At 38.6% G+C, this 26,777-nt stretch overlaps 2 protein-coding genes across 15 annotated transcripts; both read right to left on the bottom strand.

The window, feature by feature from the left end:
* Positions 1–4,465: 4,465 nt before the first annotated feature.
* Positions 4,466–19,458, bottom strand: LOC111856505 (uncharacterized). Of its 13 annotated transcripts, none has more exons than XM_023836510.2 (20): positions 19,219–19,458; positions 17,937–17,989; positions 17,201–17,301; positions 16,763–16,854; positions 16,358–16,489; positions 15,990–16,163; positions 15,529–15,671; positions 15,169–15,310; positions 14,714–14,757; positions 14,237–14,357; positions 12,419–14,155; positions 11,878–11,967; positions 11,740–11,787; positions 11,134–11,255; positions 7,590–7,677; positions 7,225–7,321; positions 6,530–7,127; positions 6,036–6,176; positions 5,388–5,508; positions 4,466–4,837 (listed from the first exon to the last, which is right to left on the bottom strand). In XM_023836510.2, the coding sequence occupies exons 1-20, from the start codon at positions 19,238–19,240 to the stop codon at positions 4,698–4,700; spliced, it is 4,206 nt and encodes a 1,401-aa protein (XP_023692278.2). In that variant the 5' UTR covers positions 19,241–19,458; the 3' UTR covers positions 4,466–4,697. The 13 variants fall into 13 exon arrangements, with proteins under 13 accessions (XP_023692278.2, XP_023692279.2, XP_023692273.2 ...); XM_023836511.2 differs by having other exon boundaries at positions 11,134–11,237; XM_023836505.2 differs by having other exon boundaries at positions 11,740–11,967.
* A 1,443-nt stretch (positions 19,459–20,901) lies between these two features.
* LOC111856568 (uncharacterized) lies at positions 20,902–26,337 on the bottom strand. 2 transcript variants are annotated; one of them, XM_023836643.2, is made up of 5 exons: positions 25,192–26,337; positions 24,589–24,829; positions 24,298–24,464; positions 22,683–23,854; positions 20,902–22,352 (listed from the first exon to the last, which is right to left on the bottom strand). In XM_023836643.2, the coding sequence occupies exons 2-5, from the start codon at positions 24,815–24,817 to the stop codon at positions 21,962–21,964; spliced, it is 1,959 nt and encodes a 652-aa protein (XP_023692411.1). In that variant the 5' UTR covers positions 24,818–24,829; positions 25,192–26,337; the 3' UTR covers positions 20,902–21,961. The 2 variants fall into 2 exon arrangements, with proteins under 2 accessions (XP_023692411.1, XP_072562147.1); XM_072706046.1 differs by lacking the exon at positions 25,192–26,337 and adding an exon at positions 24,972–25,135.
* Between the last annotated feature and the right edge of the window lie 440 nt (positions 26,338–26,777).

Below are 26,777 nucleotides of genomic sequence, written 5' to 3'. Positions count from 1 at the left end.
TCCTGAGTCTGCCATTGGGCCTCCTTCCATTTGGATATGCCTGAAGCATCTCCCCACTAAGGTGCCCAGAAGGCATCCTAGATAGATGGCCGAACCACCACAACTGGCTCCTTTTGATGCAGAAGAGCAGCGACTCTAATTTGAACTCCTCTCGAATGTCCAAACTCCTCACTCTATCTCTAAAGCTGAGCCCAAGCACCCTGCAAAGGAAACTCAGTGTAGGTGGGCACTGTATGTGGACACCATCTTATCCAAGACCTCATTTCAAAACCAAAATATGAATATATGAAGTTGGTCCACCCTGTGTTACTATCATAGCCTCTACTCTTTCGGGAAGTCTTTCGATTAGATGTTGGAGCATTAATGGTGGGATTCACTGCCGTTTGGTTTGGGTATTGACATCGGGTGATTAGATCCCTTTCTGTGAGCTTGTGTCACTAACCACACCTGAACTCGTTCAGCCATGTTGTGACCTTCACAATCACTTCACCTGCAGTTGAACAGGGCAGCTCTAACAGGGCAGAAATGTGGCAAACTGACTTGCTGGAAATATGGTGTCTTATGATGGTGCCAAGTGAAAAGGCACTAACCACGTCTGTAATACTACCCATTCTATTACGTATGTTTGTTGCATGACTGTGTGCATAATTATACATCAGTGCCAGCAATGGGTTACCAATTCCTCTAATTAATAGGGGTGTCCACATGAGTTTGGCCATGTAGTCTGTCTGTCTGTCTGTCTGTCCATCTACAGTGGCATGCAAAAGTTTGGTCACCTCTAGTCAAAATGTCAGTTACTGTGAATAGCTAAGCAAGATGACACATTTCTGTGATATTATTTAGCAAGATTACTTTTTACTTCCGTTGTTCACAGCTTCATAATAACAAAAAAGGAAAAGGCTGAAGTTTAGGCATCTTGCATGATCAGTCCTTAGTAATACCCCCTTTGGCAAGTAGCACAGCTAAGAGTCTTTCAGTTCTTGTTTGGGGGATTTTCACCAATTCTTCCTTGTAAAAGGCTTCAAGGTCTGAGTTTCTTGGGCATGCACTGCTCTTTTGAGGTCTAGCTACAGATCTTTGATGATGTTTAGGTGAGAGCATGGTGAGGGCCATGCCAAAACCTTCAGTTTGTGTCCCTTGAGGAAGTTCATTGTGGAATTTAAGGTGTGTTTAAGATTGTTGTCCTGCTGTAGAAGGCAACCCTCTTTTCAAATTTAGCTTTTTTTTTTTACAGACAATGTGTTTGCTTCCAAAATTTGCTGGTATTTAATTGAATCCATTCTTCCCTCTACCAATGAAATGTTCCCTGTGCCACTGGTTGCAGTACAAGTACAAAGAATGATCAATCCACCTCCGTGCGTAATGGCTGAAATGCTGTGCCCTTCTTTCTCCCAGCATACTTTTGCTCATTATGGCCAAAAAGTTCTATTTTAACTTCATCAGTTTACATGACTGCATCAGGCTTATTCAGATGTTAATTTGCAAAGTTCTGTTGTTGAATTTTGTGGTGAGGATGCCAGAAAGGTTTTCTTCTGATGGTTTTTCTTTGAAGGTCATATTTGTGCAGGTGTTGTTGCACAGTAAAACAATGCACCACCACTCTGGAGTCTGCTAAATCGACTTGAAGGTCTACAGTCAAACAGGGGTTTTGATCTGCCTTTCTAGCAATCCTACGAGAAGTTCTCTCAGAAAGTTTTCTTGGGCTTCCAGACCTCAACTTGACCTCCACCATTCCTATTAACTGCCATTCCTTAATTGCATTCTAGACTGAGGAAACAGCTACCTGGAGATGATTTGCTATCTTCTTATACCCGCCTCCTGCTTTGTGGGTATCAATTATTTTTATTTTCCAGAGTGCAAGAGATCTGCTTAGCATAGTCCATGGCTGCTGATTGTTGGACAAAGTCTGAGGAGTTAGAGTATTTATACCGCTTTGAAATCTGCATCATTTCCTAACAAAGACTGTGAACAAGCCATAGCCCTAATGAGCTAATTAAGCTCTGAAACTTTGAAAATTGTTGCAAATTTGTTATCAAGACGGACAGTCAAGGCTTGAGCACTCAGATAACCTTTGCCAAAGAACTTCTCCCTCCCTGGGTAAGCAAATATCAAATATCATCTCCACACAGCCAGCCCGCAGAGATGGGGTTCCGCTGAAAATGGGGTTGCTGGTGAACCCGCTGACTCGGGCAAAGTGCCAGGCTCCCTGTGGTATGAAGAGGCTAGACATGACTAGGGGGAAGGAACCAGCAGGCAGAATGTTGAACCCCCCCGACCAAGTACAGCAGCCCCGTGTGTGGGATATCTCATAGATGTTCCTGTGGCCCATAATGTGGCGAAAGGCGCTGATTTATTGACACTGAACGAATCGGGATGTGTGGTAGAAAAGGTTACGGAAAGCGAAACTTGAGATGAAAATGGTCATGATTGTGAATCCAGTTCTGAATGCACGTCTGTCACTGACTGTTTCCCAAAACCACGATCTGTATACACTGCAAGAAATTAATGACTTTAGATGCTTTTACTTTTTAGGGAAAAGAAATAAAAGTTAAAGACCACTTCCCGTTGAGAAAGACCAATACCATGTTGAGAAATTTATTAAATCTGAAACTACATTAAGAAAACAATTTGGCACTGATGTTCTAAACAAGAAAAGGTGGCATAGGTTACAGAAACATGTTATGTTGTTAAAAATATCAATAAAACAAAAGGGTCACAAAATATAAGGAAGTGTAGTTAATGATACAAATGTATTTCTGTCAGTCGTTCTATTTTACTGTTTTCCTATTTAGCCCTTCATGCAGTTTACTAATTTTTTATCCCTCGGTATAAATTGTGGGAGTGACAGACAAGAGTTGTTTGCCTTTTGAGGTGGCATTTCAAAGATGCTATGCTGTCCTTTCTATAGGAAACACACAGTGATGAGAAGAATGAGGTAGACTGGGGTTTGGGATGCTGTCTGAGCTGCTGCACAAATCTTAGTTCAGAGGTGGCAGTTTTTTTCACTGTGAATTTTGCTATTTGTTTATTATTGTCAGAGGAAATGGTGAATGGGGGAGGACTTATGGTGTGGTTAGAAGAGAGGTTTTGTTTAATGTCTACGCACCAAATTAGGGTGCTGAACGTGTAGCCTTTTTAACAGTTAATGGGGGTCCTGGGAAAAACAGGATAGCAGGCAGCACTTTATTATAGCAGGGGTAGTGAAACCGTGGACTTTGATGTAGACTGGACCAGAGAGGAATTGCAACTATATTCACCTAGAGCTGTCTTGTTTTTAAATCCGGTTTGGCTTCTTGGCATCAGACAATACACATAGGTGAAGGCAACAGGAAATATGTTATGTGCAGGCAGGACTATAACTTGTATATATATAAACAAAAACCATCAGACTTACATAGTGCCATTGTTCCTGTTGACTTTACAGACCATCACTTAACACCCATGAAACTTAGTTTCATTACCCACTCAAAAAAAAATCTTTCTGGCATTTTAACATCAAACTTATGCAGGACTCGTCAAAAACATTTTAAGGACTTTTGGTTTTCCTGGCACAGAAAAGCTGATTTTTCAATTACAAACGCAATGGTGGTAAGTAGAGTGTCATTCAGTTTCAATTCAACAAATCCCATCCCCTGTATTCTTATAACCAGTCACAAATTCAAAAAGCAAAGCTTACCATGTACTTAATGTAAAATAAAATAAAATAAAGGTTTTCCCCTTGCAGTGCAGTGTGGCACACTTTAGAAGGCTAATCACGTCATACTTCCATCCATTTCCAAACTCTGCTTTGTAGACTACATGAATCGGCCACTTTGTTGTATATAGAAGACAACCATCAAGAAATGAGACTGGCGATAAAAGACAACGCTACAGTGCAATTAAAGGTTTACGGTAAATGGGTCAGGCCTCTGTGCCTGTGACTGGAAGGTCGTCGATATATTCATAGTGTGGTGTGTTTGTGAGAAATTTAACAAAAATGAGTGAGAAGAATAAGCAAACAAGAATGGATTACCAGAAGACATTTGTCTTTCATTGAATGCCATTGTATGCTACTGTTCTTGAGTTTAATGATTTACGTTATCCTTTTGCAGCAATTAGTAATATCTCAGTATGTATGGAAAGAAATTTTTTGATCTATACTCCATACACCACTCTCTCTGTGTTTGGTGGGTGTGGGGTGAGGGCAGGAGCAATGCAATATTGTTAGAATAATGACTGGCAAAATTTGACTAATAATTCTGTCAAATGCCAATGTCCACTACAAACTAATCAATCAACTGTACGCTTTTATGTTGAGCTGGGGAATTGAAAATGTGTTTTGTGGAATTGAAAATGACATGTTAATACTGAATGTTTGAATTTCATTCATTTTTGATTTTCTGTTGTCACATTGTGTTACGTATAATTACATATTCTTGAACTATCTAGAAAGCAGTCAAAGTTAACTAAGAAAAAAAAAATATGACCTAGTCAAAAGCTGTTTTATTTAAGTTTTGAGTGCTCAACAAGAATGGCACAACCTAATGCTTAATGTTCATGTTACATAAAACAGGAACATTTTAAGAACATCACTAGAACTTTAAGAACAGATAAATATACAAATTTGATATGATCAATAGGTCAAAATAATTATAACCGAATCTATTTAATCTAAACAGTTGTACACATTGCATGCATGTACACATGGAAAGGTCTCCTCAAATGGTCCAGTCATCAGACTCTAACAGCCTCTTCCAATGTTGGTCCAGTTCATAGTTGTTCATGAACTCACTGTCACTTACTAGAAGAATGGTCTGTATCCTCGTTAAATCACTGATGGAGGACTTGGTACACATCTCTGTGCAAGCAACATTAAAATGAACAAATCAGGACATGTTATATGATCACAAGTTAGTTCTATAAAAAGGACAGGATGTATCTATAAAACCATTTTGAAAAGCCTATAAAATTAATGAAAAAAAAAACTTAAACACAACTTTCACACACTCGATAATGAGGGCACAGCTAGTATTTTTAGCCATTCTCTGTCCCAACACACTAGTGAGATACTTTCTATATTTGTCTGGAGAAACGATTAATAAATATGTAAAAAAGCAAAGACTTGTACTATGAACCCAGAGGTGCACAATCTGCAAACAAAAAAAGCACCACTCATTATAAGGCGAGTAAGTACTGGGGTGTACCAATTATGGCACACACTCAAAGTGCATTGTATCTTGCAGTATGTGTATCTGCCTCATCAAATGGTTATTATATAGCAAACAATCAAAAGGTACAGTTCAAGACTTTCCCTCAAATAACTCGACTAGACACTTTACATACAAAGAAGCTTAGGAGTAAATTTTCTCCACTGTGTTCAGAACATTTTTCCTCAACTCTTACTTAACCTTTAAGGAGATCTGGAGGTGTGACTTTGGATGGACAGTTTTGCTGTGATGCTGTGGAGTCGTCGGCCACTGGGCCAGCCTTCTTTATGTATTCTAAGAGTGGTTTGGACCTGTATGTCACCTAAAATAAAAACAGACATTATTCACAACAATAATTTTGGATTCATTATTAAACATTTAACACAAGCAGCACAACAAATCAAAAAGTTCCTCTAAGTATGCCTTTGGACAGCAGTTAAGTGCTTTGATTTCAGATTACCCTCCTGGTGACTCTGTGTCAAAAGACACTGTACAGTTCAAGTGTGTCAATATAACTGGGGGTCTTAGAGCATTTAGTTAGACTCCCTGGACACCAGTTACCTATTCTAAGGCAGCACAAGTTTTTACTGAAATTAAAACATAAATGACCATCGATAGATGACAACACAGTTGACCTTAGATCCCCCCCAAGTCATTAGTCCAACCAAAGAGATATTTATTTTCATTTGCTGTTTTTTGATGTTTGTGTTTGCTTATGTATAAGTGCTATACGGTATCTACTTTGGGAAGGTTGCCCTAAACTAAAATAAATATCCGTTTCCCATAACCAACTCTAGGTAAACAATTAATAGAAACGCGTTTCGTCTTAACTGCTTTCTTTCTTTCTACCTTTTTCCATGCATATGTTGGGCTCATAGGAACACTGGGCCCCAAAACAGATCCAATCCACTGCTCTGGAGAAATGTAGACTTGACCTCCTGTGTCCTTTATAGATCCATTTTCCTGGAGGGAAGCTATGTGACAATTACCCTAAGTACCAAAACATAAAAAGTAAAACTGTTCAAGCCAATGATACCTATGAAACCACACTGCTGGTTAAGTGGAATTGCATCCAGAAGCTCAGCTTTCATACACTGAAACAATATGAATGACTTGAATAAACATGTTCTCTTGCAGAAATGAGCATTTTAATATTAAACATTACATTTATGATTATATATAAATGTTACACTGATTTTAGGCCATCTACCTTTAACTACATAAGCTGTGTCTATAAAGTGTTTGTAAAAAGTAGCGAAAACAAGCATTTGACAAAAACATTACGCCTCTAGGATTATTGTATTTTTTGTATGATTTTTAACAAATAATAAAAATGAAATCACCTTCAACTTTAGCCTGAACACATTCTCTCCAGGTTTGATGGTGCCTCGTTTAATAAGATGAGCCAGCTCAGATGGTGCCTTAACAATCTGTGATTCAATGTGTTCAGTGTGAACTGCAACTGGGCTAGCCTGGACTGTGAAACTGGGTGGCATGTCTGCTTGGTTATCAACATTCACAAAGCCATCAAAAAATGTGCCTGAATCTGTGGGTAGTTCCTTAACTGTGAACTGGGGTCCTGCATAATTGATACCCAAAGTAACTTGGGCTTGGTCACTGCAGCTCAGTAAAACAGCTTCATTGCAGAGGCTCAAAGCTGAGCTGAAACCTGAACAGTTTTCTTCTGAAAGTTGGTCCAGAGTACCAGTGTGACAGTCTCTCCACTGGGTTTTGTGAATTGTTTCGGCATCACATATGTTCATACTTGTCCAAGGAGCTTCTGTGGTGGTTTGACTCTCAAAAGGCTTGTTGTGGAACATCTGAAATCTAACTCTGAGATTGTTCTGTCTTTGCAGTATATCCAACAGGCGTTTTTGCCTTGAAGAAAGTGATGATAATTGTTCTCTGAGAGTGCCATGCTTAAAAGAATCAGAGGCAATCCTGGGGGAAAAAAAAACTCATGAAATGGTTGTTAGATAGATGGTTGTTAGATAGACAGATAGGTGTTTCTATGTGCCAGGTACAAAGGAGAATTTACCTGTACTTTCTGGTCAGATTTTCATTTTCTGCCTTGTGTTTGTTCTGCACATCATTGAGCAATGTCTGGATCTGGGCAAATGCCTCAGTAAATTTACCTAATAAAAGCAGTAAAATTTGTCATTCAGCACTGCATGTGTTTCTATGTGCTCATGAAAAGAATACATCCTGCAAATGTAGGGCCTCACTAGGCTTATTTTGCAGACAGTATAACCGAAGACAAAAAAATACATTGCAAACTCAGAACACTGAATGTCTAACATGAAGGTATTAAAATCAGTAAATCAGCATTACGGAATTATGCTGTGTTGCATAAGATTTTTTTTATAACAACACTTTTCAGGGAGAGTATTACAAATAAATGACCTTTATGCTCTGGGTCTGTCAAATCCATGGCCTGTATTTCGTCTTGCTTCATTTTCACTTTGTCTAATGCGGATGAGGTAGATTGAAACTGAAATATAAAAGTTTATGGGAAACCAATCCTTGAGTACTCGGCTGATGACATAAATAAATACTCAGTGAAACTGCACTACATTTCAGCATGTGGAATAGAACCTTTTAATTATAATCAAGATATCTACTATACTTCATGAGGTAGTTCACTTGGAATACTCATTTCAACTACTCATTTCAGGGAAAAACTTCCATTATTTATGTTCATACAGACATGTCTTAAATCCATATTTGTAATGAAATTGGTACCTAAGGTAAACAATTGTTGGAACAGATTGTACAAACACCGTTACCAGGTTAAACTGTTTCCCTCTTACACTATGGATTTTACAAGCAAACATTTTCACTGTGATTAATGCAGATATCTTGAATTTAATAAACACCTTTAAACCACTGGTTCACTAAATGTATAAATTGCATAAAAAAACTGTCACGGCGGCCACCAAACGTTTATGTTTGAATAGCTAGAAATGGTCAATCTCATGTTGCTGAGCAATTATTGCCCACTTGGGTTAGGGGTTCAAATTCCATCTCCATGGTGTAGGTGGAATTGTGTTCTTTCCATCTCACAGGTTCCCTCCCACAATCCAAAGACATGCAGTCTCAGGATTAGGGAAACACCATCTCTAAATTATGGTGTACAATTTTGTGTATATTTAAAAGGTCAATTACTGTAACTCCAGCAGATCCTAAGGTTCAGTCCAGAAAGATATTTACACATAGTTAGATGTATTATTATTAGGGGTGCACCGATCGATCGGCGCACCGATCGATCGGCCTCGATCACGTTAATTTGAGGGGATCAGAAATCGACCATATTCCCATGAGATCCACCGATCTTAGTTATATGCTTTTAACTCTTTGGGGTCGAGTATGTCGTCGACGACATCGCGTACTTTTCGCGTCTATTTCAGTTTATAAATATCTCGCTGAAATCTTAATGTATAATCATGAAAAAAACGCTGGCTAAATCCGTGATCTGTCTTCTTTTCAAAACGTCCATTGTCGGAAGTATTAAAGTTTTTTTAATTAGGTTAAATCGGCAAAGAAGTAAACCATGTCATCTTACTTTGTTTTACCTGCATCGGGGGCGTGTAGTACCGCTCTCACCCGAAGATCGCTATTCACATTCTAAATAGCCGCATTAGCGCGTATTCAAATCGCATTCGCATGGTAATTTCATTAACAGCGCAACGGTGAAACGCGATCCAGATACATCCCCTTCAGCGCCATAAAAGGGGGTCGGGGACGTGGCCAGGTGACAATGGCTCATTCATACACATGAAAGTTGCTACATATTCAATGAAAGGAGCCAGAAATAGTTACATGAGTTAGGTTTTTCTTATTTATTTATCCAAATTAATGTTGCATCTACACCATTTAGTCATCTTCATGTAGCCAAGACTTTGGTGATCAGATATCTGGGATCAAAACAAACTGCCAGCATTGCTTACTATGTACTTTTATAATGTTTCTGCAAGTGTTCCAAACTGCATTTTGCAATGTCTATACTTTGATGTCAAATTTCAAACTTAACAAAAATCTGACATATTTACAATATATATTAAAATAAAGATGAGTGTAATGGCAAAACAAATATATAAGAAATAATTTATTTGCCATGAATTAAGTGTGATGAAATGTGTGATCATGCCCCAGTCAGTGAAAGTGTGTTTCCTACCCCTAGGCCCCAGAGGGTTAAATCAGCCTTTTCTCCCATTCCCGAGAGAGGTGCAGTGCAGGCTGCCTCCCTCCCTATTTTTTGGACAAGTGTGTCATAACAGCTATATATATATATTTTTTTTACAAAATTAGAGAAATTAAAGTCTGGAAGAAAAAATATGATTTTGTAGTTCAAACAGCAATGCTCATTTATATGTTCGTTTATATTTGAGGACACTACCTCATGTTTTGTGAGTATTCATATCAATTTACTCAATAAAAATGGAAACATTGAAGTAACTGTCTTTTAGTTATGAAAGAAACAAGATCGGCAAAAAAAAATCGAGATCGGCAGGTAAGGTTGCCTAAGGATCGGTGATCGTTGATCGGCCAGAAAACTGCAATCTTATTATTATTATTATTATTATCATTATCAATATTATTATTATCATTATGTTACTCAGAAGCTGATAGTTAAAGCCCAGGAAGTATTAATGCAGACCAAGATTTTGTTTCAACTAACCAGCTGTGTTTAAAGAGTCACAGTCACAGACTCAACTCAACTGGTTGGTAGAAACAAAATCTTGGTCTGGATTTTTACTTTCTGGACTTCTGAACTATCCACTTCTTAATAATAATAATTATAACAAAAATAACAACAACAACACTCAATGGTGAAGGAATCAGGACAATTTCTACATGATCCAGAATGTGTATATAAAATTAATCCTGTGTAAAGTGCATATTATATTGTTGGCACATGTGGAAATATAGCACATGACATCATGTGGGAACCTAGAGCTGCTCCCTAACTGGGCACAAGTTCCAGTGAGACATTCTGGCCATGCATTTTATTGGGAAATGTGCAGCATGTGGAAAATAGAACCTCACCCCTCCCCAAAGGGCAGACAGATGCTTGAAAAAAACAGAACAGAGGACAAGGAGCCAGCTGAGGGGCCACGTGGAACCAGGAGGGATGTAAATGGAGCCACAGGCAAGGGGTACAGACAACAGAATCTGCAGCAGTGACAAAGCGGAGAATTTGTACAGGGGGGTGAGAGACAGTTATAACACTGCTGGGCATTAAGGAGTGGTAACAGGAGCGAGGATGGAGCTGACGAGGCGGTTGCTATGCCACCCAGAATGTCTATCAACAGAAAGAGAAAAAGGCAGGGTGTGTGTACAGGAGTCACGCATTCTCCCAGGACCTATGAGGAACCTGCCAAGACCCAAGAGAAAGTGACAGTGGCAGACCTAAAAAAAAGGAAAAGGCAAGGACAGGGACCAGTGCCAGTGCAGTGAAGAAAAGGGCAAAGTAGATCTGGGCCAGTGTTTAAAAGGTCCCCTCTCAAATACCCACTGTAAAGCCATTAAATGCCCTCTGGGGGTTGAGCTGTCATGTTCTGTTTTTTTTTTTGTGTGTATATAGGACTGTTCGTGTGTCTCTGTCTCCAGTTCATGCTACTGTACTCCCATTGACCAAGAGTCAAAAGAAAACCAGAAGGAAGTGAAGAACTGCGTGTTTTGTGTTTATGGCAGTCACAGACGCTATTGTGAATTTACCAATATGTAAAGTCTACTCACAGCATACTAAATACACACCCGTAACCTTTCTGCGTGGTGATTATCAAATGTAATAATCATGTAACACTGTGGTTGCTTTTGCATTGTTACCAGGGTTCTGCGCCATTTCTTTTATGTTTGTATCTGTTTCCAACACTCAGAAACAGACCCAAAACAACAGAACTTCACTGCATTTTGAAGTCAGTGCAAAACACCAAGAAATACCTACGTTTTTGCTACTTCTGCGCTTTTTGCTGGGTAGAACCTCAGTCAAATAGTCCATGCAGCAAGTCCTCTGAGGAGCTGATTTCCTTCTCAACTGGACTTGATGTCCTAAAATAGGCACAGAGACTATATGGCCATCAGTGGAGCTCTCAAGATGGTATACAATGATCCACTCAGTATCCATCCATTCATCTAGTCATCTTCTAACCACTTATCTTAGTCAGAGTTGCAGGGGGGGCCTGAAGCCTAGCACTCCAGTATAAATATATTCATATGCACTATAATAGACCAAAAATATTGAATGCAAAGAAAGGACAGATTAGCAAATGGTCAAAAGATCATTACTTTCTTCTTTTTTTTCAATAGGTGTCACTTACAGTTTGCCTTGTATTATTCCTCTCTAACATTAAGATAAAGAACAACAGAGGCAGACCCAGAACATGCTGGAGAGATTCTATCTCCCGACTGGCCTGGGAACGCATTGGTATCCCCCCCCCCCCGGAGGAGCTGGCTGGGGAGAGGGACTCTGATTTGAAAATCTAATAAAATATATACCAGAAACACCTGCTAAAGTCTGGTGAGAATACCTATACCCCATTTGTTTAAATACCTGTGCAAGGAACTGGGTTAATGGAGTCACTTCCACTTTCCAGGTTTTCTAGGATATTGGCAGATTGGTCAGTTGGGTCACAATCTTCTTGAATGTAGATTGAATCCACGTTGGAAACATTGTCTTGTATTAATTTACCCCTTTTCTGGTCAGACCCTTTGCCAAATTTATCGTGTTGCTTCTTACTCTGCCTCTTCAAATATTTATTGCTTGCATCCTGGCTGGTACCTACAGCAAGAAATACATTTTTTGTTCTCTGCCTCAGAAAGAATAAAAATCACCCCAGAATCATTAATTGCCCAAAATGGAACTTTTAAATCTGGTTATAATCTACAGACGCTCCTCCACTTACGAGTGAGATATGTTCCGAGTGACCGTTCGAAACTTGAAATGTTCGTAAGTCGTTATTCAGCATCATTTTAAAGGTATACGCAAGTACAAAGAACTAGGATGCTGGGAGTTTGCACGCTACACTGCTGCGCGGCGGGAGTAGCAGCCAGAAGTTGCACTAGTCGGAACTGCCGCGCAGAAAAAAAATTGATGTTACGGACAGGAAGCAGGAGCCCAACGAGCACAATTTGGACTTACAGTCCTCTTCGTTCATATGTCTGAAAGTTCGTAAGTTGACAGTTCATAAGTAGAGGAGTGTCTGTATTTTCTTTACTAAAAATAATTTTACCTGAATTTAGGCTGTCATTGTTCAACTTCTCAATTTCTGTACTTTTCAAAAAGCAAGATTCTGAAACATAAGTACAATCAGAATCAAATGAACAGTTTTCGTCATCATTGTGTGTGTCATGACACATTGGCTGTGATTTACTTGAACTGCAGGAGAATTTGCACAGGAGATTTTCAGAAGTGGACATCAGTACATGAGGGCTTAAGTTGTTTTCTGATTCTAACAGTCCTTCCTTTTTGGATACAGAGCCAGAATTGTCACTCATAGCATTCTCTGAAACTTGTTCACTTATATGGAACTCAGACTGGCATGACAATGTTTGTTGGGAGAGAAGCCCCTGGCCACATTGTAAACCTGCCTTTTCAATTGCTCCCTGTGAAATATCCTCTATTGTCTGAGAGATAAGATCTACACACTCTACAACTTTCGGTGATCCCACCTGGGTGTTAGAGTCAAGTAACCAGTTAGTGATGTCACATCCATTTTCTTGTGATAATACTCTGGAGCTGCAACTTCCAGAACCCCTCAAAGCTAAAAGGGCACCACAATCATCTTCCAGTGAGTTGCAAAAATGTTCTACATTTATAGGATTTACAGGCACACAGATCGATGCATCCTTCTCAGGGTATGGAGTCTCAGGATTAGATAAGTTGGAAAGTTCACTGTCTGACAACAAACGAATCATTTCTATATGTTCCATGCACACTGTGGGTTCATATCGGTCATTATCTTGTTCCAACAATGTTTGGTTCACTTCAGTGCTGTTATTTTTGTTTTCACAGGCAATTAATGGCTCAACTGACTGATTTTTAATCTCGAAAGATTCTGAAATTCTCTCAGACAGGGCAATATCATATTGTTCACCAAAACTTGAGACTTCATGCTGTGATTCTGCAGTACTAGTTTTACATAAATCAGAAGCTGAAAATCTATCATAACTTCTGCTTTTTTCTAAAAGTAGTGATAGTGTGCTACTGTCCGAGAAGCTAGATGATCCTTTGATCGATGGTGTTGAATTGCTTGCTGTAGACAACCTTTCGCCTTCACAAGCATTCAGGCTATGCCAAGCCTTTGGAGCACATAGAAGATCTGAATCCCTTGCATAAGGACATAGCAGTGATATGCTGCACTCATCCATATTTTCATTCACATCATCTTCATGGTCACTTGTTCTGGATTCAAATGATGTTCTGATTTCACAATTTCCAACAGAATCCTTGGCAATACTGGGATTTCTTATAGGCTTAGGAGTTTGGTAGCCAAAGTTCTGCTTTATGTTCAAATCACATCTCACAGTTTCATTTTTACCATTTTTGTGTTGCTCCAAGTCAAAATTTGTTTGTAAATCATTTTGCTCTTTCATTTGATTTCTGACTCTACAGCAAGCCGTAGCTTCTTCTAAATAGGCTGTGAAAGATTCAGGACACTCTTGAGCTTTGTCTTCCGAGATTTGATGAATAAACTGTTCTCCAACATCAGCCACAAGGTTACCATCTGAGTTTCTACCATTCCCCAACAAATCTTCAGTACAAATGATTATGCTCTCATTGTTTTGTGACAGTGACAATTCTGAGTGTTCTTTTTCATTGTCCGCTGTTATGGCTGGTGTGAAATCTGAATCCTGACTATCCTCTTCAGTTCCTTCTGCAATAACTTGTCCATTTCCAGCTTTGCCGAACACAATGGCAGGTTTTGATAAAACAGCATCCTTGTCCCCAGCAGTTATTGAATCTCTACCTACGAGTAAATTCCATTGAGTTTTTGACTGAAATTTCTTAGAAAATTAGACAATTAAATAAAAAAAATTTCGCCACTTACATTTTAACACTTCTTCCACACCAAATGATTGTTGGTTTTTACTGCATGCAATCTTTTTTGGAGAAAAACTTCCAGAAGTGGAACTTGCTTTGGCATCACTGTCGAGTGCAGATTTTGCTACCTGAAACCCAAGAGTTTTCCAATTTATTTCTCAAATTTTTGGTTTAATTTAAATTCAGAATGAATATTCACCATAATTACGTAAATTCAGAACATTTATTGACATCTTAAAGCCAGTCTAATTGCAAACCATGTGGTGCAACCTGTAGTTTTTATATTGCTGCTGTTATTGTTAGTTATGCACTGAAATTGTAATTTATGCAAGGTGAAAATCTGGATTAATCAGTATCTGGCGAAATACTACTCAATTAATAAAATATGACAAACAAGCAGGGACAGAGAGGTTAGACAGTAAGCTTTTTACTTTTACTGCTCCATTCCACCATTTCAATAATGACGTTCAATGATTTGACCAACCTTGGATCCATCTTGGCAAAACCATTTCCAAAGCTCACATTGTCCTTATCAAAAACAAATTAGAAAATTAATTCAACAATATTTTAATGCCTTTGTACTAATAAATTAACTGATTTTCCCGTAATCACCATATAAGTTTGAATAAATTTTTAAAGTTTGTTTCTTTGCCTACCATTTCCTAGCAATATCCAATATACGAAACAACTAATCCTTTGTCAACACCTCAGAAGAAATTACTTCAGTTTCATACACACAGAACCCCTGAAAGCAACCTTTACCATGTTTTGGTCTTTGAGTGCTTACTTCTGATTTCTTCAAATTCAGAACACTTTGATCTTCTGTTTTGTACAAATAAAAACTTACTTTTGTAAACCTTATCATACAATGGACATACAATAAATGCAGAGGGACTGAAAAAATAATAATAAATATAGTCATTTAATATATTTTCAGACCTGGGGATGATTGACTGGCTTTGGGCTGGTATCTTTCTATCAGTTTCCTCAAGCAAGCATCCATAGTCATGTCTAAGGCTGATCTTCCGTCATCCATCCTCTGCAATGGATTTGCCCCACTGCTCAAAAGCAGCTCTACAATCTAGAAGCACATAGCAGTCTGCAATTAAGTATTCAATTACCATGTCAGTTCTACTTATTTTAAGAGTACATTAGGTAATTATGAGTACATCTACAACTACAAATCTACGTCACTACAGAAATATGTAACTAAATATATTTAGCATTATTGGTTATATTAATTCTATGTAGTAGTCTACATCCACTGCAATACTGACTTGAACTTCTTTGCTTATTTACCTTATAATTTCCTGACTCTATGGCATCATGAAGTGGAGTGACACCCTTGTCTCCAGAGAAGTTAACCACAGCCCCAGCCTCAAGTAGGGTCACGACAATGCCATAATGACTTGTAGCTGCTGCCACATGTAGTGGAGTCCAGCCTGATAACAGGCAGTTCAAGTATTACACTGAAGCAATTTTTTTTTGCATTTGTACCTGTTTTGCATGTATAATAAAGACATGCTTTATTGCAGAAATTAGCTTGCTTATTCAAATGCCACTTACGTGATAACAGTTTGTCTTGCAACTTCCCACATTTTCTATACTGTTCTAGGCATCTTTTACTTTCACAAAATACTACCACATATTTACCCTAAACAAATGTCTTCATTATGGCTTCATTTTGGGCTGCCTTATTTACTCAAACTCATATTCATTGGAATCATGCAGAGCAAGACAGGTTGCCTTTGATACATCACCTGCATAGTCAGCTTTGTTTGCACAGGCACCAACTTTTAATATCTCTCTCACCAAATGTATATCTTCGTCCATCACAGCTAGATGAAGCAGGGTTTCTCCAAACCTGTTTCGTCGGTTAACTCTGCTGAGGGACAGGTTCTTCGGCGTCTTTGATCTTAACACCATATCTGTACCTTAAAAATCAAAGAAATTAAAAACAAATATGCCTTTTTTTAAATGTATCCTGGGAGGTCAACAGAATTTCTAAAAGAAATTTTTGCATAAATAACAATAATCACAAGAAAGCACCAGGAAAGAGTCTGCAAGGAGCAATCTTGGCCTCCCAAGTTTAATTTAGCTAAAATCCGAATCATACTGCTGAACTTACAAATACCTCTGCCACGATCAGATTTGCCCCCCAAAAACTGTGTAGCTTGATCCAGTTCATTCACTGTGCAGCATTTTTTAATGCCGATGATCTCAGACAAAGACTTCCTTGTTGTATTGCCTGGAAAATAACCTTTCCAAACAATTGGGCCATTAACCTTGTATTTTCTTAACATGTATGGCACCATGATTAAGTAAATCAAACTTGCTAAAGACAAAACAGACAAAATGAAATAACAAAACAGCAGATGTGTAATAATCCTAACAATTCTTTTTCAGTAACTACTAGAATATGGAAAAATACTCTGATAAAATCTGACAAGGTCCAAAATCACCACTCAAATCTCTTTCAGATCAGAATATATGGAGTGTTGATATTGGTGTTTTGACTGTACTGCATGCTTGCCTCTGTGAGCACAGTCTTGGTTCACAGTCTTTGGTCTTTCACCGCATGCAGTTATTTGCTGTGACATGCCAAAGACTGCAGCATATGTACTCCTGGGAAGCAGAAAACATTTAGAGATGACAATGACTCTATGCTGCTGGGCAAACACAAGAATTACAGAAATCATTCTGTTCTGATCTGTCACCAACAAAGTCACAGTATGTCTACAACAAATGCATCAAAACAATACTTCTGTGCAACAAGCACCCCTTTTCAGAAAGGTTTATTATGTAATAACAGATTTTTAAATTTATAGCAAGGATCTTAAAATGAGTTATCTGTTCCCCGACGACAATTTGGCCTCTGCTGTCACTACTACATATAAAAAGAAAGTTTAGTCAGTGGATTGTAAAGTATGTGGTCTGCAGTGCATTTTGTGTACACAACATTTTTGCATACCTCTCCCCTGATGGCCCCCTGTTGCTCAGCCTTGTAGTACGTCGCACCACCACTGGGGCTAAAGCACCATCATGACTCAACATACCCACACTGTAATCTTCCTGGGAAGCGGAATTTATACTTTACTGTTGCACCATGCAATAGCTTTTTGGGCAACACTTTACTTGAGTGGTTATAAATAATGTAGTAGTACCCTCTCCCTTTAGTTTAATGTAATAATAACCCAGAAAGTGTTAGTTACGTACTGATCCCATGTAAATCATTAATAAGTCATAATGGTTCATATATTTCATGCAGTTATTATATTAGTTCATGATTTGTACTTGAGTACTAACTGAGTTACTAAGGTACTTGTGCCCCCTCAAGTAAAGTGTTTTCAACTTTTGCATTCAGTTGCCATCTATTGCATCATTGGGACAGCTGCCTTAGGTGTTGCCAGAACCTGAGTCTGAGCGGCACGACTGCCTGTTGAAACAGATATGCCTAAGCATTGCCATAGCGATGAAGGAGCATTCTGGGTAGTGAGGGTACAATCAATGCGGGGATCATTTAAAGGACAACAGTCAATAGCAACAAAAATGCCCTTAGGGTCTGTTTACCATATGCATCATTTATCATCCATCTATCCATCTTTTTGTTAATTCATATTCAAATAACAGCTGAAATTAAAATGGTGCACAAGGCACTCTGGAAGATGCTCTGGTTGCCAATTCCTGTTTCTGACCTGTGGACCTACCTCTGTTTTCTGTGGTACTGCTTCTTTCTTCATTTCCATCTGAGCCTGCAGATCTGCAATTTCCAATAAAACTAAATAAAACAACCTGAAAACTCTGTGTTTAAAGCTATTAAACAACTTAATATTTTAAAAGATGTATAATGTGACCTCTATTGACTCAAAGATTGTTTTCTTTGAAGCTCCCAAAACTATGCCCAAAAGTCGTGAGGTAACCGAAGATTAGAGGTGAAAATCTGAGCCTGCTATATACAAAGGGACACTTGGGACTTAGAACGGAGGCAATCGTTCGTACAAAAGGGGCCCAGCACACCCCATGCACGCCCCTGCTCATAAATACTTACGTTGATAGACTGTTTGATTGTTTTGCTAAAGAAAGAACTTCCGTCAATTAGCCGCTCTTTGCTACGGCAAACGCGTTATACATATAATGTTGTGTCAACTAATGACTCAGTTCTGCCAGAAACTGTTACCTTTCCTGGACTGTGATAGGCTGTCGGTAATCAATTAAGACAAGAGAAAGTGGAACTGGTAAGTCTGAAATCTGAATTGCAAACATTGCGGGAGTCTCCTGCATCTAGATAGACTCCCGGAAGTCCCCAGGAGCTAAGATGTCTCGAACACAGTCTTGTCTGTCTGTTAAATTACATGTAATATCTGATGTCAATTCTGTCGATTCCTGCGTTGGTCTTCCATGCGTGGCGGCGCTGCACTGGAATTACTACATTTACGCATCCACCAGAACCTGATCAATGAGTGGGTGTGGCATTTTATGAATAATAATAATAATACGAAGAAGAAGAAGAAGAAGAAGAAGAAGAAACGGCGTTTTATTCAGTATGTCGGAGCTCAGCTTTTTTTCTTTTTGTGATCTGTTGTTCTTGAAGGGGTCTGTATGAGAAGCATAAAGATGTTACCTGTGTCCCTCTGCTCTGTGATTTTTGTTGTTTGCTCTGATTAGGCTCTTAAACGTTTTGCGTGATTCTTATATTATTATTGTGCCTGTATGAAAAGTCACTGACGGTATTAACTCTCTGCAGTAGTAATAGTAGGATGTTTCTCGCAATAACCCTGTTATTGATCGCTCTGCAGCGCAATTATATGTTTGCGCGTGCATGTGACTTGGGAAGTTGTAGTAACTTTAACCGGATTTAATGGTTAAGTTCCTATTATAGTGCAGTCTCTTGCTTGCCTACATACATATTTTTATTAATATCTTCAGGTATAATATAAATACCTGATAATTTAAATATTTATTTAAAAAAACTTAACTAGGGCTACTCACCTGTCCATGTACAGATTTTCATTGGCTTGGTTTTCTGGATCCGAATCTCATACTACAGAACTTCCTTCGAAGTCTGAAAAATTCCCACTCTCCGTCGCTTAAAGAAATAAGCTTTCAACTATAGTTTTGACTAATCTAGTACTTTAACGTCCCCATCACCGCTCTCTTCGCTTAACTGATTAATAAAAATCGGACAAACCAGAGGCGAACTACGCCAGTGGCGCGAAAAGCTCGCGAGCTCCTCGAGCTGATTTCTGATTGGTTCCTTTTTGCCTATAAACCCCCTCTCCCTGCAGTCTTAAACTTGAAGCGTTTTATTTGTTTATGAGCCTTTTTGATGCAGAACTGTCCATTTTATGGATGTAAGTCAGTGTATCCTTTGTATTTTACTTTCTTTTATATTCCTTCAGTTATTTTAATAAGGTGGACTCGAGGGATGCAGTTCCGAAGTGTTCGTTTTTCTAGATATATTTCTATTTTTGACAAATGTATTTTTATTAAACGCGTTTTAAAAAAGTTATTTTTGGCTCCTTGTTCAATGATGAAAAAAAACCCACTGAAGATCTATGGAAAGGTACTAGCACGGAGCAGGGATGGATCTATGATGCAAGATATGCACCTTTTCCTGGGGGATGTCCTCTAAAAATAACATTTATTACCCCATTCCCATTTTAAACTGCAAGATGTTTGGGCAGTCAGGCACCATGATGAAAAGAGATGATGAGTAAAACTGGCTGTACATCTTATGGACATGGTGAACATTAAAGAGAAATAAAGTAACATTAACATAATGTTAAATTTAATTTAATTCGGATGACTGCAAGACAACTGTCAAACAGGCCAGTAATAACCTGATACTCCCTATGGTTCAGTGACTCCATGCGATCCTTCAAATGAAAATGCCACAGACCATCAAATTACAAGTCCTCAGGTCGGCTTGGTTAACTGTCATACTATAAAAAGCCTTATATATCACCTGCTGTGCCTCTTATTCTAGCCTAAACAAAATTAAAAATAACTCTCATTTTATTTTCAAGCTATAACTTGACCAACAAACAAGAAATCAGTTTCATAAAGAGTAGTCACACTTCCCATCCGTAGTAATGACCTATGATATTCAATAATAAAATCCAAGATGCAAGATTTCAGGTGAATAATACAGCTATAAATGTAGTTATAATGACAAATTATTGTTGATCAACAGACCTTTCCCAAGCACTGCCTTTGCAACTTTTGTTTCTTTAGTGAAAAAAGTTATAAATTATGAAATTATGAAAATGCACTTCCTGTCTTATGAATCCTATTCCCATAAAATGGCTTAAGGAATCTTTGCTCTCTTGAATCTTACCTTAATAAATGCTGTTCTAAGATACTTTGAAGTGGCTGTAATCAAACTACTAATAAAAATAAACAAACACTTACAAAAACCAGTGTCATACCTACCCTTCCTTCCAAAAGTCCCAGAACAAATCCTCACAACTAAAAACATATTCGGACAGACTCTGTATGAACTGGGTAAGTAAATGATGAGTCAACATTGTGTTGAAGGAAACATAACAAATATTGTATATTGCTAGACCTAATGGTAGCCTTTGATACGATTGACTGCACAATTGTGCAGAAAAGTCTCCAGCCTTTTGTAAGGCTTTATGGACTTGGGCTGAAATTAGATGGATGGATGGATAGAGAGATAGATACTTTATTGATCCCAAAGGAAAAACACAATGATAATAATACAATCGTTTATCTCTTACCTAGAAACCGTGAGCAGCATGCCCAGAATTTTGACATCTGTGACTCATTCACAAAAATAATTACATTTTGAGTTCTATAGGACTCAGTATAAAGACTCTCTTTGCATGTGCTTCCACTATAGGATAGGAAAAAATTAAACAGACTTTCACTATTATGCCAATAACACTATATTCTGTTTTCAAACCGAATAGTATTAGGCTTAGCGCTTTAGTGCATTGTATCACTGAACTGAGATACAGATGAATAAGATCTACCTTTTTAAAAAACAGACAATGATTTATTAATGCTAAACTCACATGGGCTGAATTTCACAATCGTTGATTCAATATACAACCAGGCCATAGCTAAGATGGGCAACAGAAAACTGACGCAGACTGCAGGCACAGAACCAGACCAACTGAACATTACCTGCATACCTAGTTACCTGCTGATATTTGGACATGTATGGGTAACATGCCCTGGACGGGTGCACTGGCAGTATCCCATACTATCCCAACTTAAAGCTTTTTTCTTATTCCTCCTCTGTTGTCCTCTGGCTGTCTAAACAGACTACTGTGTATTGTACATGTATATGTAGATAGTCTGGAAGCCATGTTAGGAAAGACATTCTATAAAATTAATTTAACTAGAAGAAAAATCACATAAGATATTGTTACAAGGTGGTGGTCATAAAAATTAAAAATCAAAAACACCCCAAAAATATGGACAGAACATGTAAACTTCATAGACACTGAGCCTGGGCTGTGTATGAAATACACAAGCCTCAAAGTTTACCTGATTATTAGTAAGCAACAATGCTGACCTGCCTTTCTATGTAAAGTATCAGTAATGGTGCCAATACATCAGTGCTTATAACAATCAGTACAAGGAGTAAAATTGAGGATTAATCAATAACAATGTGATTTGCTTTTTTTTTTAAATAAAAAAAAAGCAAACTAATTATTATTTATTTAAATGTGTCAGTACAATCGATACAATATGAAATAGTCTATGTCCAGACAATTTTGAGTGAATGTTTCCTCCTGCTGGTATTCCATTGTAACTGCTCAATAATGTCAGCACTCACAGCCCAGCAACCACTTAGATCTAGTGTAGACAAGCAGCTGTCCAAGGTCACTAGTCGGGTTGCAGTTTCCATGGAAACATCACAATACGCCAGACTCAAATATCGCAACTGACACAGTGGTGGAATTCTGTCAGTCGCTGGAGGTAAATGATGAGTTTCCAAAAGCATTTGGAATACAGAATTTATAGAGCATGGAATGGCAAACAGCGTAACTTTTTCAAGAAGAGGAGATCCTCTTAGCAGGCCCAGCAGTACCCATTTCAGGGACCTCCAACACATCAAAGGCTTCTTTTTACTATGATCAATGAAGAACCTATGAATCAAAGAGAACAATCAGTATAAAGCGCAATTCAATTTATTCCCATTATAGGCAGCCTGAAGTATTAGTCAAAGATTTGACATTTGTAATGTTGCTTCTCTCTTTTTAATTCTTTTTTGTTCCCATTCTGGGTCAATCTTGTTTTACATGACGTCCACATATATAAACATAAAACTAGTTTATCAGATTCAGTGCGGTTTTAGAGTGCATAGAATATACTTTCTGTACAACATTAAAATAAATAAAATGTATAAATATTTTATATATAAGTAAAAATAGATATACAGTACTACTCCAACAGCAATGCAGTGAATGAATACTCACTTGACAGACAGAAAACGGAGTTGGGACAGGCAGGGCAGAGCCTGAATACCCTGCTCTTCATCTTCTTCATCTTCTTCTTCGTCCTCATTTAGAATGGGAGACTCTGTGTGTATTGCCAGTGTCCTTAGCTTGGTGCACAAGCAGAGTAGTTGTAGGAAAGAAGCATCATCACTGATCTTGACACCTTCTAAATGTAGATGGTGTAACGTGGCACCCACAGTTTGTATGGCAGGTAGAATTTCAGTCAAAATCCCTGCAAAATGCAGACTAAGGCTGAGCAACTCATGTGTCCATCGCTCCAATGCAACTGCTAACTGTCCAAGTTCACTATTGTCACAGTCCAGGGAGAGAGCACACAAATCTGGACAAAGTCTCCCCAATGCCCTCATATTCCTGCAGGATATTCCCTGAGCTTCCCTCAAAGGAAGGGTCAAGTGGTCTTGTAAGACACTCTTTGCATACCTGGTTTGTCCTTCAGTCCTGCCTATGTCCTTCACTTCTTCTTGCCTATCACAGTGAAGCAAAATCTTCTCTTGTACCTTCACTTTTCCACCGTCAGCCTCTTCATGCTCTGATCCATTTTCACTCTCATCATCGCCATCAGGTTCCTCACTTTCTGACAGCCATCTTTCCATTCCTTCATCTAACAATCCTTCATTTTTTGTTTCTTTCTCTTCTGTTAACTTTCCTTGTATTTGTATCCGTTCATCCCATAATTCTTTAAGGTTAGGCATTCCATTAAGGGAACAGAAAGCTTCCAAATCTGCAAAATCCTGGCTTTCTATTACATCAAAAGCATCACCCAGGCCATCTAGCGCAGTTTTTACCAAGCAGGGCAATGTAAGCAGGAGAAACACTGCCACCGCCACTCGTTCATCATCCCCCTTTGCAAAGCCTATGTCTGAAGCCACAAGGCTCCGTAGAGGCAAGCGAGTGTGAGAAGCTGGTGGGTGCACCAAAGACAGCAAGCCAATGGGGGTGAGCTGATAGCAACCCGATACATCCAGCTGCCGCAGTTCTCTGCAGTTGCTACCCACAATCTGCAACACAGAACCATCACACTGAGTACCTGCCAGGCAGAGAGAATGAAGCCTGGTAAGATGCCCCAGCAGCTCACTCAGGACCAGGGCAGAGAGGTGCTGAGCACCTGACAGATCCAGTGAGAGTAGAGCCTGAGAGAGAGATCAAACATTGCAAATCACGTAACACATCATTTAGAATTTAGTGATCAGTGGTCATTGTTGACAAACCACAGCACACAACAACAAAATGTGTTCTCTGCATTTAACCCATATGTGACGTCATGACAAAGCAGGGAGCAGCTAATTCAGCACCTGAGGAGCAGTACCTTGTTCAGGGTACCTCAGTGGTGCCTTGCTGGTCAGGGATTCAAATCTGCAATCTTTCAATTACAAGTGCGTTTCCCTAACCATTAAGCCACCACTGCCCATGATAAATGCATCATTACTTAAGCAATAACATATGGAAAGGTTACAAACAGGTTACAATGAGGCTGCATTCCCTTTTGGACATTTGACACAATAATCACCAAAACTGCCCGAGAGAGAAAGACTACTGCTTGCATGTTGAATTTTCTTGACATACTGGACCTGACCTGGCAGCGAATTCCAATCAGCTGGCAGATGTGTGGGGTAACCAGGCTAGAACAGGCAGACAGTGAGAGCGACTTCACTTGTGGCACTAGCAGGAGGTGCAGGGCAGGACGCGTCATCAAACGATGAGAGGAAAGTAGAAAGAGTAGCTCCTCTACAAGATGCCCTGCTGTTGGGACAGAATGCAAGGGATGAAAAAATATCAGGCAACAAATTTACTCATTTTAAAACACAAATGCAACCATTCACATTCTGTTCACCAAAGGTTTGAAATTAAACCATAAATACTCAACGCAGGATGTTGAATGGTCCTATGATGTAACGGAAGGAGTACTGGTCCATGTACATCTTGGCATAGTCTTTGGTCCAGACATCTTTCATGTTTTCAACCAGACTCCATAGACACAAACGAATGAGAGAGCTGCAGTCTCCATCATTTTCTCTCTTGCCTTGTTGACTTTTCCTCTTCGTCTTTGCCCCCTTTTTAACCAAGCAAGCCTCAGGTCTTCTGAAAAGAGGCATCTCAATCTCCTCCTGTTACAATAAAATAAAAACAAAACTCAATTATCCATACATTTTCTTACCTCTTACCCTGGTTAAGGGCTGCCGGGCTTTCTTTCAAAATATTACTATAAGTCTTATAAAACAAAACCATTTCTTAAAAATGTTTTCTTACGATTACATCATCGTAAACAGGGACCGCGTCATAGAAGGAAGTGCTGGGGGGGATTTGCAGATCCCCCTCGCCCACTAGTTTATTTGTTCAGGGGCGGCACTGATCGTGAAATATTTCTAAGTATTTGACTGTCTTTCTTGCGCTACCTTTCAATCAAACAGTAACTTTCATTCCTCGGTACCCGTCCCCCAAATATGTGGGTATTAAAACACGTAATTACCGAATTTGTTGATTATTTTTTTAAAAAAAGACGCTCCAGGTGAATTTCCACACCGAGGTAATTCACTGCCGTCTTCCGCCTTCCGGAAAAGGAGTATAAATTATGTACTCGTCACAAACAGGGATCGTCGGCTGGTCCGTACATAGACACAAGTGTCCGTGGCAAGACTAGTCTGCGTTTTATATACCATATCCTTGATTTTACAGAAAGAAATTAAATATTTGAGTGTAAATGAGGGAAATAGTTGCCTATTTTAACTTCCGAAATCAATGTGAACTTTAAGAGTAATTTGCACATTTAAGAGTAATTTTGTCGATCGGTGAGAAAACAGTTGACATTTAATCTTGTTTTAGGGCTATATAAATACAATTAAACCCCCTATTTTGTTCCAGTAGAAAAACACGCATCCATGATAACGTGTCTTTTTTAAGCACAGTAGCTTGAAAGTATTGTTCCTCCTTTATTGCAGCGTGAAAATGCTAAATAATATTGAAAATAATATCCATGTTTCCATAATGGTTATTTTCTCATGGCACGTCTGTGTGTAGATTAAATCGATAGAAAATAAAATTTAATGTAACTTAGAGGGTTAAACTTCCAGGATAGTTGGATCTATGCTTCGCGGAAGCATTTAACTCTCGCGATAGTGAGACAAGCGCGATTTGTAGGATTTATGGTGAGAAGAACTATGACATATGACATGCAAAAAAAAAAAAAATCAGATTTTTTCTCAAGAATTTGGTTGGCTAATAGCAGAATATTTGGCACCTTTCAAGAAGTGTAAAATGATTACACCCGGGAATCAAAATAAACAAAAATAGCGTTTTAAAGGCATATAGTATCAATCTCCACAAAAAGCCAAGACCAGGATTCAAACCCCAAATCCTAAAAGTTCATTAACCATTGCGTCACCTGTAAAATCCGATTGCAAAGTAATTAAATATTTGACTATGTGGTGATGTACATTTCTGACTTCTCAAGGTGTCTTTTGGTGTGAAATAGAAAACCACTACCAATGCATGGTTGAGGAGGATTTATAAAGTAAAATAAGACCTTTTAAAGTGTGCTTCTGCAAGTTCTATCAATGCTAAAACACGGCATTTGTCTGTTTACTCTCAATAGCATTTTTATGATATGGTAGCAGGTACAAAGATGATGTTGAGTCATCGTCAGTCAGTCAAAAGTATTTGAATACTGGGTCATAGTTATGGTTTTGAACATCTGGCTTACTGGTCAAATACCTGGACTACAGTAAGGCATGTAGCCTATTGATTTTAACAGAACAATGGAACAGGTGACTTGTGTTGTATTTAAAACATTTAGATACATCCATAAAAAATGACATTTGACAAAAATGACTAATCCAAAGAATGAACAGAAGGAAGCAGATACAACAAAGCAAGCTGAAACTTCAGCCCATATGAATAAGAACTGAAATCATTAGGAAGACTCTGCGTGGAACTTAACCAGTCAAGGATAAAAAGGAACGTGTGTGAAACAGCCGAGGTTTGGAAAGAAACAGAGCAGGTAAAGACAGAAAAAAACCCTTTGTTGGGGCTTCTCTATGAATAACTAAAAGCAGTAAG

This window comes from Paramormyrops kingsleyae, chromosome 2, assembly GCF_048594095.1.
Source record: "Paramormyrops kingsleyae isolate MSU_618 chromosome 2, PKINGS_0.4, whole genome shotgun sequence".
Classification (NCBI taxonomy): domain Eukaryota; kingdom Metazoa; phylum Chordata; class Actinopteri; order Osteoglossiformes; family Mormyridae; genus Paramormyrops; species Paramormyrops kingsleyae.
This window is presented reverse-complemented; position numbering and strand designations above follow the sequence as displayed.